Source organism: Salvelinus alpinus, chromosome 5, assembly GCF_045679555.1.
Source record: "Salvelinus alpinus chromosome 5, SLU_Salpinus.1, whole genome shotgun sequence".
NCBI lineage: Eukaryota > Metazoa > Chordata > Actinopteri > Salmoniformes > Salmonidae > Salvelinus > Salvelinus alpinus.
In genome coordinates, this window is record NC_092090.1 from 34,024,480 (window position 1) to 34,043,036 (window position 18,557).

Consider the following 18,557-nt stretch of genomic DNA (forward strand, 5'->3'; position numbering starts at 1 on the left):
TTCTAGACTTGGATAAATTGAACTCTTTTGACTTGATTTCAGTTGACTACTTGGTGTCAGGCCCTCTACTCACCATGCGTGAACTGTCAGCTAGGTCTCCACAGTGGGACGGACCTGAGAAGAGTCTCTCCAGCTCGTTGCTGTCTCCCCTGCTCTTCCCAGCAACGCTTCCGTTCCCTTCCATGCCTGACCTGCTCACCCCGTTTAAGGCCAGGGCCCCCTGGGAGGAGGACGACGACTCTAGGGAAATGTTACGCCCGGCCTGGGGGGTGGCCTGCACTGTCTTACACGTCATCAACCTGGAGGTACACAAATCACACAAAAAACCCACCGTCAGGCCCCCTGCCAGGATCAAGCCCACACAGACACACATAGTCTCCTTGTCGTTGCACCAATACTCACCTCCCCCTGTAGCTGAACATGAGGAAAAGCACGCAGAAAACGATGCAGGTGACTCCTATATGGATGCCGATGATGATGCCGGCTGTAGAGGTCTTACTCTGTTCATCCTTCACACAGTCACAGGGGGTGTTCAGCACTGTAGAGACACACACACACACACACAACCCAGTAAAGACAACAGCAATGCCACGCAGCACAGTGACACACACATACACACAGAGAAACAAAGCCCACAGCACAGAGCTGTCATACAGTACACCCACAATCTAATCTAGTGCTGCCAGCCAGACTACCAATGCTGTGGCAGCATGGAGTGATCCAGTCCAACGGAGAGCTGTAAACACACAGCAGCCTGCAGGAGGCCTCTTCAACGCTGCTCTGAAAAGATTACAGGACGTGTGAGCCCTGGTTCGCGTGAGTGTTTGTGTGCGTGTGCGGGCAGCAGGACGTCACCTGATTTCTCCACAGCCTCCTTCAGTGAGACGAAGCGCATGGTGGCGTTGCCGTCTCCGTGTTGGTTGAAGGCCAGAACCTTAATCTCATACACCAGAGTTTGATCTGAGGAGAGGAGGGACAGAGAGAGAGAGAGAGCAGTTGAGACATAAAGCTACATGAATAGAGTTGGCTTTTAATGTACAATCATTCAAGGCATCACTTTAAACACATTGACTGTGTAACAATCCCTTCAACGCATCTCCATGGATCATCCTACCCCCAGCCCATGTCCCCCTGTCTCACCCAGCTGAGTGATGTTGTACTGGGTGACATTGCGGGTGAAGGTGAGTGGTCCGGTGAAGAGGGGGGTGTGGACCCTCCTGTAGTACAGCCTGAAGCCCTCATGTTGGCCCATCTTAGAGGATGGCTCCCACACCGCCTGCACCACACTGCTGTTCATCAATTTAATGAATAGTGACGGGGGTGCTGGCACTGAAACACAAACAGCGGTGTTAGAATCCATTAAACATCCACAGAACAAAAACAAACGACATGATATATTAAATTAAACACAAGCCGTTAGGCTTGTTAAGTCAACCATGTTTTAGTCTATAAAACAGGTCTTTAGTACTTTCTCAGAATATCTCAGTCAGGTATGTGGCTACAGTACTACAGACTCCTGTAGGTGTTTTACAGAACCTTTACAATAAACAACTCATAAAAACCTTTTTTGGTCCATGTAATTAACACCAATTAAGTGAGCGTTTATGTGTGTGTGTGTGTGTGTGTGCAAGCCTGTGTGTGTAAGTCTTTGTGTGTGCTGTTTGCATATGCTTCTGTGTGTGTGTGGGGGGGGGGTGCTCTATTTGTGTTTGAGCAAGTGTGTGTGTATGTGTGCAAGTGTGTGCGTTCCCAAGGCATACCTTCGCCCAGTGTGATCTCGGTGGCGCTCTCAGAGGGCTTGCTGGCTCCGCGGGACGTGTAGGCCTTCACATAGAAGGTATAGCTGGTGGAGGGCTCCAGATCACCCACTACCTGCTGTAGAGTCACCTTACTGACGGCTTCCTGGTACTCCATCTCCACGGGGTCTGAGAGAGGGATGGAAAGAGGGATGGACAGGGAGTGAGAAAGAGAGAGAGAAAAAGAGAGAGCGAGATTGTTTAATTTAACGGTTATCTGTACACTGTAAAAAATGTAGTTGTGTCAACTAATTATTACTAAGTAACTGTTTTTTTAGGGGGTAGATCAGCTTTAATATCGCAGATAAACTGTGGCTTCTATCAACGTAATTATCTGCATCATTTCCAATCCCCCCATATATTTTTATAGAAAAAAAATAGAAAAAAAATAAATGATATATATTAAAAATATATTTCCCTAACCCTACCAGCCCTCCCCTAATTGGAGTAAACTAATTAACAACAACACTTAGGCTTCTACTTCCAGATTATACATAGGCAAAAATGCAGTACATTTTTAATGACGTGTTTGCTCAACTTGTCTCATATGTTCATTCAGCTATACATTACTATTTGAGCATCTTAACTAAAAGAGGCTGTGTAACTGGTTTCACACACAGTGCTTTTGAACTTACATATTTGATAAAAATCATTACGTGAATCATTATTCAACATGTCCTCAAGTGGGATTTGAACTCACAACCTCTTGGTCCATGGCATTCCAATCCAATCTTCCTGCAACACCACCATGTCTGTGTCAATTCTCAGATAATCAAACCAAACTTTATTAGTCACATGCGCCGAATACAACAAGTGTATACTTTACAGAGAAATGCTTACTTACAAGCCCGTAACCAACAGTGCAGTTCAAGAAGAAGAACATATTTACCAAGTAGACAAAAATAAAAAGTACTAATAAAAAGTAGCACAATAACAGTAACGAGGTTATATACAGGGGGCCCCGGTACTGAGTCAGTGTGCGGGGGTACAGGCTAGTTGAGGTAGTCTGTACATGTAGGTGGGGGTGACGTGACTATGCATAGGTAACAAACAAATAGCGAGTGTACAAATGAGGGGGGGGGGTGACAATGTAAATTGTCCGGGGCCAATTTTATTAATTGTTCAGCAGTCTAATGGCTTGGGGGTAGAAGCTGTTGAGGAGCTTCTTGGTCCTAGACTTGGCGCTCCGGTACCGCTTGCCGTGCGGTAGCAGAGAAAACGGTCTATAACTTGGGTGACTGGACTAATCCGACTATTCTCTCATCATTGATTTGATTTACTTATTTCACAAATGTTAGGTTTTTCTGTATAGTTGGCATATTACTCTGTTCTAATATTACTACTTAATCACTATAATAAATAAAATAGTTTTTCTTGAGTGTACTTTTAACAGAGCTGAGATACAGTACTTTGAAGTGCAAAGTGTAGCAATAGAGGTGAACTCAGCCATTGACAAAGACATGGTGGTGTAGCAGGAGAATTGTACTGCCATGAACCAAGAGGTTGTGAGTTCAAACTCATTATATATTTTTTCAGGTAATACCTGGACCGGAAACTTTTGTAAACAAAAAAAAAAAGGCTGCGGAACTAGTTACTTAATAATTAGTTGAAACAATTAGATTTTGTTTTACAGTGTCCTGTCAGGATTGCATAATTTGGTAATAGGGGCTGTGACTGTGAACAACAGAGCTTAGTGAATCGAGGGGGTGGCTCTAGGTGAGTGCTTGTTAAATTTGAAGAGAGAGGGGGTTACAGTTCATTATGGCCCTTAAGTCAAAGTTCCTCACCCATAACCACTATCTACCTCCAGCTCTCAGCCCATTGGGGCAGCCTGTCTTTGGTAGGTAATTAAAGCAGTTCCTATAGGCTAGCCCCTGGGGCCTTTAATTATACATCTGATAGTACTACAGAAGAGAGAGCAGCAGCTGTGCCTGGGTGACGTACTCCTTCGCTGCTGCACACACACCCATAGAGATACACACATGTTAGCACGCAACCACACACACACACATACTGGATGTGCGCGCACACACACACACACACACACACACACACACACACACACACACACACACACACACACACACACACACACACACACACACACACACACACACACACACACACACACACACACACACACACACACACCCACAACCACACACACACACACACACACTGGAGATTGCCACCCCACCAGACCTCACACCCCCAGCAAATAAACATTAACATGGCAACATAAAATTTAGTCTCATTCAATTATCAATTAAAAGCCACTTTTACGGCTCCTCTACATGAAGGATGGGGATGGCTGAGCGACCATCCAACCTGGCGTGGCTGGAGAAACAGGTGTCCTGTTACCGTACGTCCTCACTGCGCTCTCCTCCCTCCTCTCTCCTGCTGTCTATCTACTGCTCTCTCCTCCCTCCTTTCTCCTGCTGTCTATCTACTGCTCTCTCCTGCTGTCTATCTACTGCTCTCTCCTCCCTCCTCTCTCCTGCTGTCTATCTACTGCTCTCTCCTCCCTCCTCTCTCCTGCTGTCTGTCTACTGCTCTCTCCTTCCTCCTCTCTCTTACTGTCTATCTACTGCTCTCTCCTCCCTCCTCTCTCCTGCTGTCTGTCTACTGCTCTCTCCTTCCTCCTCTCTCCTGATGTCTGTCTACTGCTCTCTCCTTCCTCCTCTCTCTTACTGTCTATCTACTGCTCTCTCCTCCCTCCTCTCTCCTGCTGTCTATCTACTGCTCTCTCCTGCTGTCTATCTACTGCTCTCTCCTCCCTCCTCTCTCCTGCTCTCTCCTTCCTCCTCTCTCCTGCTGTCTGTCTACTGCTCTCTCCTCCCTCCTCTCTCCTGCTGCCTGTCTACTGCTCTCTCCTTCCTCCTCTCTCTTACTGTCTATCTACTGCTCTCTCCTGCCTCCTCTCTCCTGCTGTCTATCTACTGCTCTCTCCTTCCTCCTCTCTCCTGCTGTCTGTCTACTGCTCTCTCCTTCCTCCTCTCTCCTACTGTCTATCTACTGCTCTCTCCTTCCTCCTCTCTCCTGCTGTCTGTCTACTGCTCTCTCCTCCCTCCTCTCTCCTCCCTCCTCTCTCCTGCTGTCTGTCTACTGCTCTCTCCTCCCTCCTGCTGTCTCCTGTTTTCTCATTCTCTACCTCTTACTCTTTTTTTCCCCTCTCCCTTCCCATCCTCTCTTCGGTTCTCTCCATCTCTTTTTAGCTCCCTCCTTCCCTTCTGCTTTTTCCTGCTCTCTCCTCATCTCCCCTACTCTCTCCCCTCCTATTCCTGCTCTCAGTTCAGTGAGGGCCCAGGGGAAGAGGAGCTAGAGGAGGGTTGTGACGTTGGAAGAGAAGCTGTAGTCAGCCCTGGGGGAGCCAGCCTCCCCTCCCCAGCACAGCCACCTGGTGCCCCATACAGTCTACACCCACCCACCGCTCCATAACACACAGACCACTCTACCTACTGTACACACCACACTCCCTACTGTTCTGTATCATCTCTACCACACGTAGCCTCAGTAAAACAACATACGTCTCATAGAGAGCTAATGCATGTAAGCAAAATACCTTTCTTTCAGGTGATAGCTAGATGGTAGAGAATGTACTACAATGACTGAGTAACATCCAGTCTCCCCATAGTGAACCAGTTCATCTGAGGCAGAGCAGTATTGTGTGTTCTATTGGTGTGTTAGAGATGGTGTTAGCCACTAACCTGTGGTCCTGCGGATGTGGAGCACGTAGCCGATGATCTCCTGAGTGTTCTGGGCAGACTCTTTCCAGGACACCTGGATGGCGTTGGGTGAGAGGGCCTCGGCCCGCACCAGACTGGGCATCCCTGGCAGGCCGTCTGCCCACAGCACGGTGAGACGGGCACTGGCCTGGGTGGAGCCGGCACTGTTCTCAGCGATGCACTGGTAGATGGCTTCGTCCTCCTGACTGATGCCATAGATGGTCAGCGTGCTTGAGGAAGAAGAGGAGGGAGGAAGAGGAGGAAGAAAGAAGGAGGGGTAAAGGAGGAGAGAGGAAAGGAGACATAGGAAAGACGTGAGTCTCTGGTTTGCAGCGAGAAGGATTAGGATATTATTGGGTAGTGGAGAGAAAGCAAACAGGAAGCTCTCAGAGATGAATATTGATTTCGAAGATGACTGTATTGTGCGTGCGGTGGCATTTTCTGAGGAAAACAAAGCCGGCAGAACCTGACAAGGGCTTTGTTTAAAACTCTCACAGCAGGCAGTCAAGTAAACAATAGAATAGTGTATGAAATCCTTCTGTGTAGCATCTGAATCAAAGTCTTATTTCCAGTACACCAGTAGTAGGGCATTTCTAATAGCCGGTTCCCTCCTATTTTATGTCTCAATCCTAAGCAGATACACTGTTACTACAGAATGAGACTGCTGGGAGTGGATTAGTCGTTGCTGGAGGATGGGATGGAGATGGGGGGTGGTGGCGCACACCTATCTCCCCTGTTTTCAATTTCTCTCCCTCCACCCTTCTTCCCCTCTGCCTCCCTTCCAATCCCTCCTTCCTCCCTCTATCTGCCGTTGCTGGAGGATGACTTGATGGGGTGTGTGTGTGTGTGTGTAGTACGGGTTGATGTGTGTGGGGGGTGGAGGGCATAGGGGAGGTATTATTAGAGCTGAATACATAATCATCCGCTCTTCTCCTCTTAATCCTGAGGGGATGAGAAAATAAAAGATTTAACACACAGGAGCATAATATGGAAATGAACCCCTCCAGCATATTGCATTTCTTTGGGATAGACGCCGACAGCTAGTGTGAGAAGTGCGTTTTTGAAAAGCTTCAAGGTGGGAGTGTAAGATCAATCACTGTTTGCAAATGAACGCCTTATATTCTATCCATCTCTCACGTCCTGCCTGCTGATTAGGTCTGCTATTCTACAGAAGGGCCTCAAACACAAACTTCAATCTATCTCCTCTCTCCGTACCATTGTGTGTCTGACTCCAGTTGACTTCGATATGTCTGCAGCTGTTTAAACGGGCTGGAGGTGTCCACACAGACAGGTGGGCCACATCCGTCTTCACTACCTTTCCAGGGCACCTCCAGCCCGTTTAAATGTGGGAGAAACAGGGGCCAGTTTGTTCATGCTGTAGGTGTGTGGTCTCTGAATGAGAAACCTGTGGGTGTTCTTTAGGGTTTACCGATTCAATGAACAAAGTCGTTGACGTGGAAAGACTGAAGGAATTCAAGGACACAACATGAGCATAAGGACAAGATCATAGTGTACATTTAGGGTTGCTGGTTTGTAATCTCCGAGCCGACTAGATGAAAATGACTTAAATGTAAATGCCTATACTGTACCCCTCACAATAGAGCCCCACAGTGGAGGTGTCATAATACCCATAAAACCTAGCGGTCAAACAAGGAAATGGTTCCAATTGTTTTTCCCTTAGGGGATTTTAGAAACACTTAAAATAAGGGCTGTGCTTCGTGTAGGCTTACCCTGGTGTGACGTTTTGATAACCATGTAAATCTCTCTCGGACAAGGTGACTTTTATCAATATATTCGGCTCTATTTTACTCTCAGATTTGAAAATGCGAATTAGCATCAAAGTAGACATCATGCAAGACTACAAATCCCTGCAAGCTCCTGCACGTCATCTCTTAATCCATAGATTCTTACCTTTGCCTCGAATCGGTAGTCTTGTCCAGATCATCATGGCATTTGTAGTTCTTTATGATATCCACATTAGCAGCTAATTCGCATTTCATTTGTTGGGGGTAAATACAGGCAAATATATTGATAAAGGTCCCCTTGTCCGAGAGAGATTTACACGGTTATCAAAACGTCATGTCAGGGCAAGCTTACACGAAACACAGCCCTTATTTTAGGTGTTTCTAAAATCCCTTCTGGGAAACATTTATGGTGGAAAAACAATTGGAACCATTTCCCTGTTTGACTGCTAGGTTTTATGGGTATTATGACTCATGTTGTGGTACACTATGAGAAACCATGAGGAGAGAATGTAGTCCGGTTGAATTACAGAGGTAAAGGACAGTGACTTTATATACCTGACGTTTCACAAGTGAAGGGGTGGAGGGGACTGGTGTTGGTCTTACAGTTCAATGGACATTATACTGTATGAAGTATGATGAGGAGTGGATCATTCGATTACCTTTTAAAAATGTATGTTATATGAACGAGTGGCTTTAGTGGTTCACTGGTTTCAGTGTAGAAAGAGATTGAGAGAGAGGCTTGGGTTGTGAGGAGGGCCATTATTCCAGAGAGGATAGGTTGGCCCAGTGTCTGCCAGGTGGAATCAATCTCACCAGGCCTGTCTAGTTATTTATTAGGGCGGAAAAGGCTTTCTGTTTCACTCTCCTGATGGGTTATGGCTAGAAAGAATGCATCTTTTATTTATTTTATTTAGCATTTTAGCTCACCCTAACCCTAACCCTTTGCCCCACCTTAACCTGATTCTCCTAACCTGCTACATACATTTTCCTAACCTGCCGCATAAGTTGTCTGAGAAAAGCTGTATCCTTATTAGTTAAAACCCTCCTGAGGCACACCTTCCTTCTCCTTCTCCAGGCCAATCTCACCTTTGACCTCTCAGGTGGCAGCAGTCGAGCGCCCTCAGTCGTTACATTTCTGACAGCCTTTCAAGTGAGGGATGGATGGAGTGTTCTCAGCCAGGCAACCTGACCAGACGCCACAGACACACACCAAAGAGGCCCCAAGGGAGGAACTACTGAACGTCAGCCTGGCCTAAACAGATCAGAGCAGGAAGGGGATTCTGGGAAATTTCACAAAGCACTGCATATTTCAGACAGTCCGGCAGCAGCCCCCTGGCCCTGTAGTTCCCCAACACTGTTCTCTCTCCCAGTTTACATACACACACACCAGGGTTTCCATTAGGAAAAGGTGGTGCTGGAAATTTGACCGGCAACATTTAAATTTACCGGACATTAGAGAAACTACGTCCCAAGGATCCTGGTTAACACGGACCCAATTGAATCTCGACTTACATTCGAGCAATGGGGGAAAAGTAGGTGGTTGTATTCCCTAAAGGTTTTATTAAAAGTATGAATTTCAGCACCCCGTGAAGGACCGCAATTGTAAAGGACAAACACAAGTACAGCTAAGCGTTTTCAGAATATAATGTTTACATACTGTTTTACCCTCTTCATAGGTATATACTGTATTCTAATCAAGGCTCATATAACTACTGCTGTACACACCCTTTCTATTCATATACTGCCCATAATGTCTATAAACACCATCACACTGTACATATACAGTTGAAGTCGGAAGTTTACATATACCTTAGCCAAATACATTTAAACTCAGTTTTTCACAATTCCTGACATTTAATCCCATAAAAAATTCCCTGTCTTAGGTCAGTTAGGATCACCACTTTATTTTAAGAATATGAAATGTCAGAATAATAGTAGAGAGAATGATTTATTTCAGCTTTTATTTCTTTCATCACATTCCCAGTGGGTCAGAAGTTTACATACACTCAATTAGTATTTGGTAGCATTGCCTTTAAATTGTTTAACTTGGGTCAAACGTTTCGGGTAGCCTTCCACAAGCTTCCCACAATAAGGGGTGAATTTTGGCCCATTCCTCCTGACAGAGCTGGTGTAACTGAGTCAGGCATGTAAGCCTCCTTGCTTGCACATGCTTTTTCAGTTCTGCCCACAAATGTTCTATAGGATTGAGGTCAGGGCTTTGTGATGGCCACTTCAATAACTTGACTTTGTTGTCCTTAGGCCATTTTGCCACAACTTTGGAAGTATGCTTGCATTGTCCATTTGGAAGACCCATTTGCGACCAAGCTTCAACTTTCTGACTGATGTATTGAGATGTTGCTTCAATATATCCACCTAATTTTCCTTCCCATGATGCCATCTATTTTGTGAAGTACACCAGTCCCTCCTGCAGCAAAGCACCCCCACAACATGATGCTGCCACCCCCGTGCTTCACGGTTGGGATGGTGTTCTTCAACTTGCAAGCTTCCCCCTTTTTCCTCCACAACATAATGATGGTCATTATGGCCATTTTTGTTTCATCAGACCAGAGGACATTTCTCCAGAAAGTACGATCTTTGTCCCCATGTGCAGTTGCAAACTGTAGTCTGTCTTTCTTATGGCGGTTTAGGAGCAGTGGCTTCTTCCTTGCTGAGCGGCCTTTCAGGTTTTGTCGATACAGGACTTGTTTCACTGTGGATATAGATGTTGTCTGTTGTTCTGGGATTGATTTGCACTTTTCGCACCAAAGTACATTTATCTCTAGGAGACAGAACGCGTCTCCTTCCTGAGCGGTATGATGGCTGCGTGGTCCCATGATGTTTATACTTGCGTACTATTGTTTGTACAGATGAACGTGGTACCTTCAGGCGTTTGGAAATTACTCCCAACGATGAACCAGACTACAATCAGGTCTACAATTTTTTTCTGAGGTCTTGGCTGGTTTCTTTTGATTTTCCCATGATGTCAAGCAAAGAGCCACTGAGTTTGAAGGTAGGCCTTGAAATACATCCACAGGTACACCTCCAATTGACTCAAATTATGTCAATTAGCCTTTCAGAAGCTTTTAAAGCCATGACATCATTTTCTGGAATTTTCCAAGCTGTTTAAAGACACAGTCAACTTAGTGTATGTAAACTTCTGACCCACTGGAATTGTGATACAGTGAATTATAAGTGAAATAGTCTGTCTGTAAACAATTGTTGGAAAAATGACTTGTGTCATGCACAAAGTAGATGTCCTAACCGACTTGCCAAAACTATAGTTTGTTAACGATAAATTTGTGGAGTGGTTGAAAAACGAGTTTTAATGACTCCAACCTAAGTGTATGTAAACTTCTGACTTCAACTGTATATTAGATTCCAGACTCCGACAGTGCTCGTTCTAATATTTATTTATTTATTAATTCCTTCCTTTTAATTTTTAGGATTTGCATGTGTTGTTTTGTATTGTTAGTTACTACTGCACTGTTGAAGTTAGGAACATAAGCATTTCGCTACACCCGCTGTAGCATCTGCAAAATATGTGTACGCGACAAATAAAATGTAATTACATTTTATTTGAATTTACATTTTTACTAGAATCGAATGATGGTGGCTCAATGTTGTTGCTAGAAAATCCCACAACCAGTTATCAAAACGCAACTCCGACCTCGATGCAAGAAAACAGAGTTGAGCACTCAGCGAGCGACATTCCTGCCCCTCTTCCCAGAGACCTTTTTCTTTGAGGTTGGATGTGTCTGACCAGACTTATAATGTGACTCCTGTGCTGTACCCTCTTCAGCAGCTCCGACTAGCAACCACTGGGCTGCCAGGCAGACTGAGGAACCGGATGCTGCTGCTCTCTAGGTTTGTGTCAATCATCTGGCAGATCACACAGAGAGTCTTTGACTGGAGAAAGAAACTATAGCTACTGCAGTCAGAGGAACAATAGCATCATACCAACACATAGAGGCTTTGAAGTGCAAGAGAGAGAGAGAGACTGAGAAAAATAGAGAAAAGGAGAGAAAGAGCATGCCAGAAAGAGAGTGAGAGAGAAAACCATTCCTGATAAGGGGGGGGGGGGAAGAGAGAGAGAGAGAGAGCATCTTAGAAACAGAAAGATAGAGCGTGAGTCAGTGTTTTGGGCAAAGTGTGTGTGTAAGTTGGGAAGAAAAGATCTGTGGTTGGGCCATCTGCCTGGCCTTGCTGTCATGACAGACCGGCAGGTTGACAGCATCATTTACTCATCAGTTCAAGGCCACTTCATCGATTGATGGATTCCCCCCAGGCTGGGTGAGGGGGCTGGAGCTGGATGGGCTCACTGGGCTGGGGCTAGGGAGCTGTGTGGGCTCACTGGGCTGGGGATGGGGCTGGGGCTAGGGAGCTGTGTGGGCTCACTGGGCTGGGGCTAGGGTGGGCTCACTGGGCTGGGGCTATGGAACTCTGTGGGCTCACTGGGCTGGGTCTGGGGAGCTGTGTGGGCTCACTGGGCTGGGGCTAGGGAGCTGTGTGGTCTCACTGGGCTGGGGATAGGGAGCTGTGTGGGCTTACTGGAATGGGGCTAGGGAGCTGTGTGGGCTCACTGGGCTGGGGATGGGGCTAGGGTGGACTCACTGGGCTGGGGCTAGGGTGGGCTCACTGGGCTGGGGATGGGGCTAGGGTGGACTCACTGGGCTGGGGCTAGGGTGGGCTCACTGGGCTGAGGCTAAGGATCTGTGTGGGCTCACTGGACTCAGTGGGCTGGGGGCGAGGGGGCGTGGGAGGGTTCTGGGGCTGTGTGTTTGCAATGTTGTCACTGAACGAAGGCCCGTGAAAGGCAAGGGGTGGCCATTCCAGTTCTCACCACTCTAAACTAGAGAGAGGGATAGAGGGAAAAAAGGGAAGAAAGGAGGGAACAGGGGGAGAGTAGGGGCTTTGAAGAGGGAGTAGCGATGAGCTGTCTCTGGCTCACAGAAGGCCCACGGAAATGACTGATTGCAGGGTTAGAGGTCAAGGCCAATGCCCAGGTCCCAGCTCGCTGGAATAACAAGACAGGGCTTCCACAGAAGGAAAACAGGAAAAAAAGGAAAACATATTTCCTTTTAATAGGTTCAGATACACAACAACAACAAATGCAGCCCAGTGGAATATTCCTAGAGGGAGTAGGACACATCTCTTCACTGAAACTTACTCACACAAATAAATCATAGAAGTCTTCATTCCCCATAAAAACATAGGAGAAGATTAGTCAGTTTAGAGTCAATTCTCACCTGTCAAAACTATTCCACAAATCATGCCATTTCTACAACATATACTAGGCTGACATTCTACCCAGGAACGATGTTACTTGCAATGTAAATAGTCTGGGTAGCCATTCGATTAGACGTTCAGGAGTTTTATGGCTTGGGGGTAGAAGCTGTTTAGAAGCCTCTTGGACCTAGACTTGGCGCTCCGGTACCGCTTGCTGTGCGGTAGCAGAGAGAACAGTCTATGACTAAGGTAGCCGGAGTCTTCAATTTTTTTTAGGGCCTTCCACTGACACCGCCTGGTATAGAGGACCTGGATGGCAGGACGCTTGACCCGGTGATGTACTGGGCCGTACGCACTAACCTCTGTAGTGCCTTGCGGTCAGAGGCCGAGGAGTTGCCATACCAGGCAGTGATGCAACCCGTCAGGATGCTCTCGATGGTGCAGAGAGCATACTGGTTCAGATTATCCTGACTATGTCATGGGCGGGCCAGGCTGGTTTAGATATTCCTGTTAACAGTCCTTTCATACTGTAAGTGTCGTACTCCCCTGAAAACAGCCAGGATAGCACATTCTGAGGCCATGATTCTAATGGAGGTCAGCCAGGCATTTTCATTACTGGGGTAATGGTGTTTCGTGTTTATGGAACAGCCCGTGACCACCCCTCAGTGCCCTCCGTGAGAAGAACATCAACTCTCTGCCCTTCTAAGTCAACCAACCAACATCCAGCACACACACACACACACACACACACACACACACACACACACACACACACACACACACACACACACACACACACACACACACACACACACACACACACACACACACACACACACACACACACACACACACACACAAAGTAAGTCCATCGTCAAAACAATATAATCCCACTGTTATATTTGCATTAGCTGCCAATCTGAATTTATTGTGACACCATTTTAGCTCACACAGAGTTCACACCTGTCAGACTGTCACAGTGTGTAATTGGGTACAGTGTGTAATTGGGTACAGTGTGTAATTGGATACAGCGTGCTGCAGGGAGACAGTCTAAAGGGCAATGCACGGGAGAATTTGCATGTTTGATATGTGTGTGTATGTATGCATGTGAACGTGTGTGTGTGCGTGTGTGTGTGTGTGTGTGCTTACGTGCGTTCCTTGATTAATGTGTGTGCATGTATGTGAGTAAAATACACAATAGATCCCCTTGCTTTCTTATCCTATCCTCTCTGGCAGGTCAACAGCATGAGACAATCCTGTAGGGAACAATATGCAGTATGTGCATATCTCTAGTGTTGTCCCTTCCATTTTCCGTTAGGAAAATCTGGCATCGGACAACATGACCGGGAAGATTTTAATTTACTGGCCATTTGAGAAATTTACCGGACCCGTATGCATTGGCTGCGTAACCCATCGGTGTCCACAGTGCTCAGAATGACAGACATCACATTTAGATGACGGTAATTCATCTGAACAGAACTCCTGTAATGAAGCAGCCAATAAAATACTTGCCAAAATGCAATTCGTGGGAAAACACCATTCTAAACAGAGCACCTGATGAGAGCGTTTCCTTATGTGACCGAGATGAAAATCTCAGTTAGAAACATAGAGGAGGAATCTAATAGCAACAACTAGGATGAGTTGCTAATACGACTAGGATTGTGCCTTTGGGTTCTGGACAGCGAAAGAAAGTTGATATGAAAACCAATAAACAGCAGAGAAATGCTGGTTAATGGCATCAGGAAGTCTTTATAAAATAATTGCCTCCACGTTTCTATGGTAGGATTTTAACTAGGCTACTTTGAAGCAAGGTAAGACATGGCTCATAATATGAAGTAGAACGTTCAGGTTTCAAACAATGAAGTATATGTTTTCAAAATTCATACTGCCTCCAGCTCACATTGCAAAGTAGTGGGTGACGTGCTGATAGCCTGCCTACCGTTGCCTACACACACACACACACACCGCTAGGAACATTCTAATTAAAATCACACTGCTAGGTAATCTTGCACAGAGGCAGGACTCCAATATTAGATACAAGCTTTCTATATAACAGCAGAAACAGTGAGCTGTAGGGGCATATCATTACCTCTGCCTTGCACCTGTAGGGAAGACTGGGGCCTGTTGAATGTGGTTGTCTATCCTTTCAATCACTCCTCCATAGGAAAGGAAAACAGCAGGATCTGCTGTGACGACAACAGAAAATAAGGGCTACTTGGGATTGAACTGGGCTTGCAATGCTCGCCCAACCAAGAGACTGAGTTCCTTGAGCAATCCGACAACGACTGCTCTGTAGAACTAATACTGTAGCGCACCAGATGGAGACGTACGATGGGCTGTAGGAATGTATCAGAATAGCAATGAGGTAAGCTACCAGCCTCGCACCCAAACACTTACCGCACAACAGTCAAACTCAGCACTTACTGTAGGCCTACTAAGTAAGTTAGGATGCCACGTAAAGTTATGTTCCATAAATGGCTACATTTCGTGTTCGGCTACCTCAGTTTATGAGCCAATTAGCTAATGGTGGTGCTGGAACTCTGGCCTCCATACTTAACCAGTCCCAGCGTAGTGATGAGAGGCTCCAGAGAGAGATGCAGAGCAGTGTCAGGTGGAGGTCTATCACTAGGCTGCCCTCTAACCCCTCTCCATCTCTCTTTCTCTCCCTCCCTCTCTCTCCATCACTCTTTCCCTACAACACAGTCTGCTTCAGCCATCCAACTCCAGCGCCTAATGTGCGCTCTCTCTCTCTCGCTGTCTGCCCCCCCCTCTCTCCCTCTCTCTCTCTCTGCCCCTCGCTCCTCTTCACCTCTGCCTGGCCCTCTCTCTCTCTCTCTCTGCCCCTTGCTCCTCTTCACCTCTGCCTGGCACTCTCTCTCTCTCTATCTCTCTCTCTGTCTGCCCCCCCCTCTCTCTCTGCCCCTCGCTCCTCTTCACCTCTGCCTGGCCCTCTCTCTTTCTCTATCTCTGTAACTGGTAGAGGAGAGCAGTGTGTCTGAGTGATGGTAGTGCCTAGGCCTATCTCTCCCCATGTACCACTAGGTCTGGAACACCTGCATCATTTACATGTACTTCACTGTCCCGCTTTATTGATTTTCTTGTGCATATGTAATGTAATCACTTCACCATCCTTTGCATTTATAAATATTAACACACACAGATGGATTCTCACTTTGGAAAACACGACTGGTGTACGTACAGCACTGAACTCATCATGTATACTGTAATCAACCTGTATATAGAACAGACTTTCATTTCCCACAGCCAGAAAGAAATCTAACCTATAAATCTTTCAAAGGCTGACAGTTAAAATGTATGAATAATACGATCTCCCCTGTCTGCGTGAACAAATATAGGTCGGCGTCATATGTAACGACATGCTGTGTATTCTTTGTGTTATGGGCTCTGGTCAAAAGTGTGCACTATATAGGGATTAGGTGCTGTGAAATCTTCAACTGGAAAACATCAAAACACATGCAGGACATTGACAAAATACCTTGACCAGTATGCGCACCAAATTCAGGAGAACCATCCAAGCCTCCAGTCACCTGAGGTATTACTGAGCTATAACTCCTAGCTATGTTTGGAGTCTACTCTTTGACCTGAATGAGAAGCATTCTGACACCAGCCACCAGGCTGTCTGGCTCCGTGTTTAACGGTTCTGGGGAAACACCGGTGGTGACAACCACTCAGGACAATAAAACAGCAAAGCTCCAAATACAGTAGCAGACTTGAATCATTATCACTACACAGAGCCACACTCCTAGACCTGGAGCGAGACCAGTCCCAGCCTCATTACAACCCTCCCGTCTCTCCCTGCCTGCCCCAACCCGCCCGCCCGCCCAACACAACACTAAACACAATAACCTGGCCTCATAATCTCTCATATGGAGAATGTTAAATGACACAATACACTGGCCGAGCCTTCTGTTCTGTTCCTGGAAATTCCACCGGACAGCCTTGGGAGCCGGTCCAGCAGTGATTCGATAGATACCCTCGTAATGTAATGTCACAGCTCCATTTAAAACAAGTCAGTGTATCTCTTGGCAGACATCTTGGCCAGCTGTTTCATTAGCGCAGTAGATCAGATCAGAAATAATGGAGCCTTTGATTACGCCAACGACACTGCCAGCCATGCACATATGGCATGTAGCTATGTTACAGGGGATGGATGGCTGCATGCATGAATGGATATAGTGTTATTACCATACAGAATGAGTACAGTCCCTGTTGCTTTCAACACACAATTCAATAGAACACACTTACTATATGTATCTCCATGGCTGTACGTTAACTCACGTGTTGTTGTTCCTGAGTTTGACGTGCCCTCCAGGCTCCAGGATCTGCCCGTTCTTTAGCCAGGTGAGCTGGGGCACAGGGTCGCCCTGCGCCTGGCAGGTGAAGATAGCAGTGGTGCCCACCGGCCGGGAGATGGACTGGGGAGGCTGCACAAACTCTGCTGGGGCTGTGGCAGACGCAGGGGAAAGAGAAAGACAGATAGTGGGCTACTTACTAACTGAATATAAAGTGCCTTGCTACATAGATACAGTAACATGCTGACAGGGTCTTTCTCATTCCCCATACTATGCTGCACAACAACTATGTTTTTTCACTAGTGGTTTGAAAACATAAGCTACCAAGGTATATTGAAAAAGCAGGAAGCTCCCAGCCTTCTAGAGGGAAGGAAAAGAGGAGAGAGGGATGAAGGCGTATTACCCTGGGCTTAATCCAGGCTAATCACATTTATCAGAATTAGATTGTGTGTGTGTGTGTGGGGGGGAATTAGCGACAGAGTCTGGCAAAACAATTATTAGCTGAGGATCAGATTAACGTCATCGGAACTGAGAAGAAGAAGATCTAGGAACACAAAAGGAGGAGGAGGAGGAGGAGGAGGAAGAGGATCCCTCCCTCCCTCCCTCCCTAGGAGTCATTCTTTCCCTCCTCTCTTTGAGCTATGAGCCATGCTCCGTTTGCGCTAATTGACACAGAGGTACAGGTAATGCAAATCTCTATTACCTCTTAATTAAACAGTGTTTAGTTTCGCCTCAAATTTGTGATTACGCTCCTCCCGGATCTGATCCAAGCTGTTGGTTGGTATTGCTGTTGCTATTTCTGTTGGGGTACTTATCTCACCTCATTATTCATAGCTACCCGTATTATAAGCCACATCAATATTGTCATTTATGATAGGATAACTTGAGTTATTTTCGTAATAACTTCCTAGTGAGTGGGAAGACAATTAAGACTGCAATTAGGGATCATCTAGTCGTAATTTACAACGAGATCATTCCCACAATCAGCAACTATTTTTCTTTCCACTCTCACATTAGCAGGTTTATTTGCCTGTCAGCTATCCTTCTGGTTCTAATATTTCTATCTAAACTATCTTCCTGTAAACAAACACTCCCCTTTCCAGTTCTAGTTATTTAGCATCCTCTATCTAAATTATCTTCCTGTAAACAAACCCTCCCCTTTCTAGTTCTAGTTATTTAGCATCCTCTATCTAAACTATCTTCCTGTAAACAAACCCTCCACTTTCCAGTTCTAGTTATTTAGCATCCTCTATCTAAACTATCTTCCTGTAAACAAACCCTCCCCTTTCTAGTTCTAGTTATTTAGCATCCTCTATCTAAACTATCTTCCTGTAAACAAACCCTCCACTTTCCAGTTCTAGTTATTTAGCATCCTCTATCTAAACTATCTTCCTGTAAACAAACCCTCCACTTTCCAGTTCTAGTTATTTAGCATCCTCTATCTAAACTATCTTCATGTAAACAAACCCTCCACTTTCCAGTTCTAGTTATTTAGCATCCTCTATCTAAACTAGCTTCCTGTAAACAAACCCTCCCCTTTCTAGTTCTAGTTATTTAGCATCCTCTATCTAAACTATCTTCCTGTAAACAAACCCTCCACTTTCTAGTTCTAGTTATTTAGCAACCTCTATCTAAACTATCTTCCTGTAAACAAACCCTCCCCTTTACAGTTCTAGTTATTTAGCATCCTCTATCTAAACTATCTTCCTGTAAACAAACCCTCCCCTTTCTAGTTCTAGTTATTTAGCATCC

The 18,557-nt window shown here is 45.9% G+C and overlaps 1 protein-coding gene across 1 annotated transcript in view; it reads right to left on the reverse strand.

The window, feature by feature from the left end:
- Window positions 1–18,557, reverse strand: part of igdcc3 (immunoglobulin superfamily, DCC subclass, member 3) — a 106,364-nt gene that overhangs the window by 9,863 nt on the left and 77,944 nt on the right. The window contains exons 7-13 of the mRNA XM_071401511.1: window positions 16,792–16,957; window positions 5,504–5,751; window positions 1,761–1,925; window positions 1,141–1,329; window positions 856–960; window positions 403–538; window positions 74–299 (exon numbers count right to left, since the gene is read on the reverse strand). Coding sequence (XP_071257612.1) covers window positions 74–299; window positions 403–538; window positions 856–960; window positions 1,141–1,329; window positions 1,761–1,925; window positions 5,504–5,751; window positions 16,792–16,957 — 1,235 coding nt within the window. The remainder of the gene's footprint in view (window positions 1–73; window positions 300–402; window positions 539–855; window positions 961–1,140; window positions 1,330–1,760; window positions 1,926–5,503; window positions 5,752–16,791; window positions 16,958–18,557) is intronic.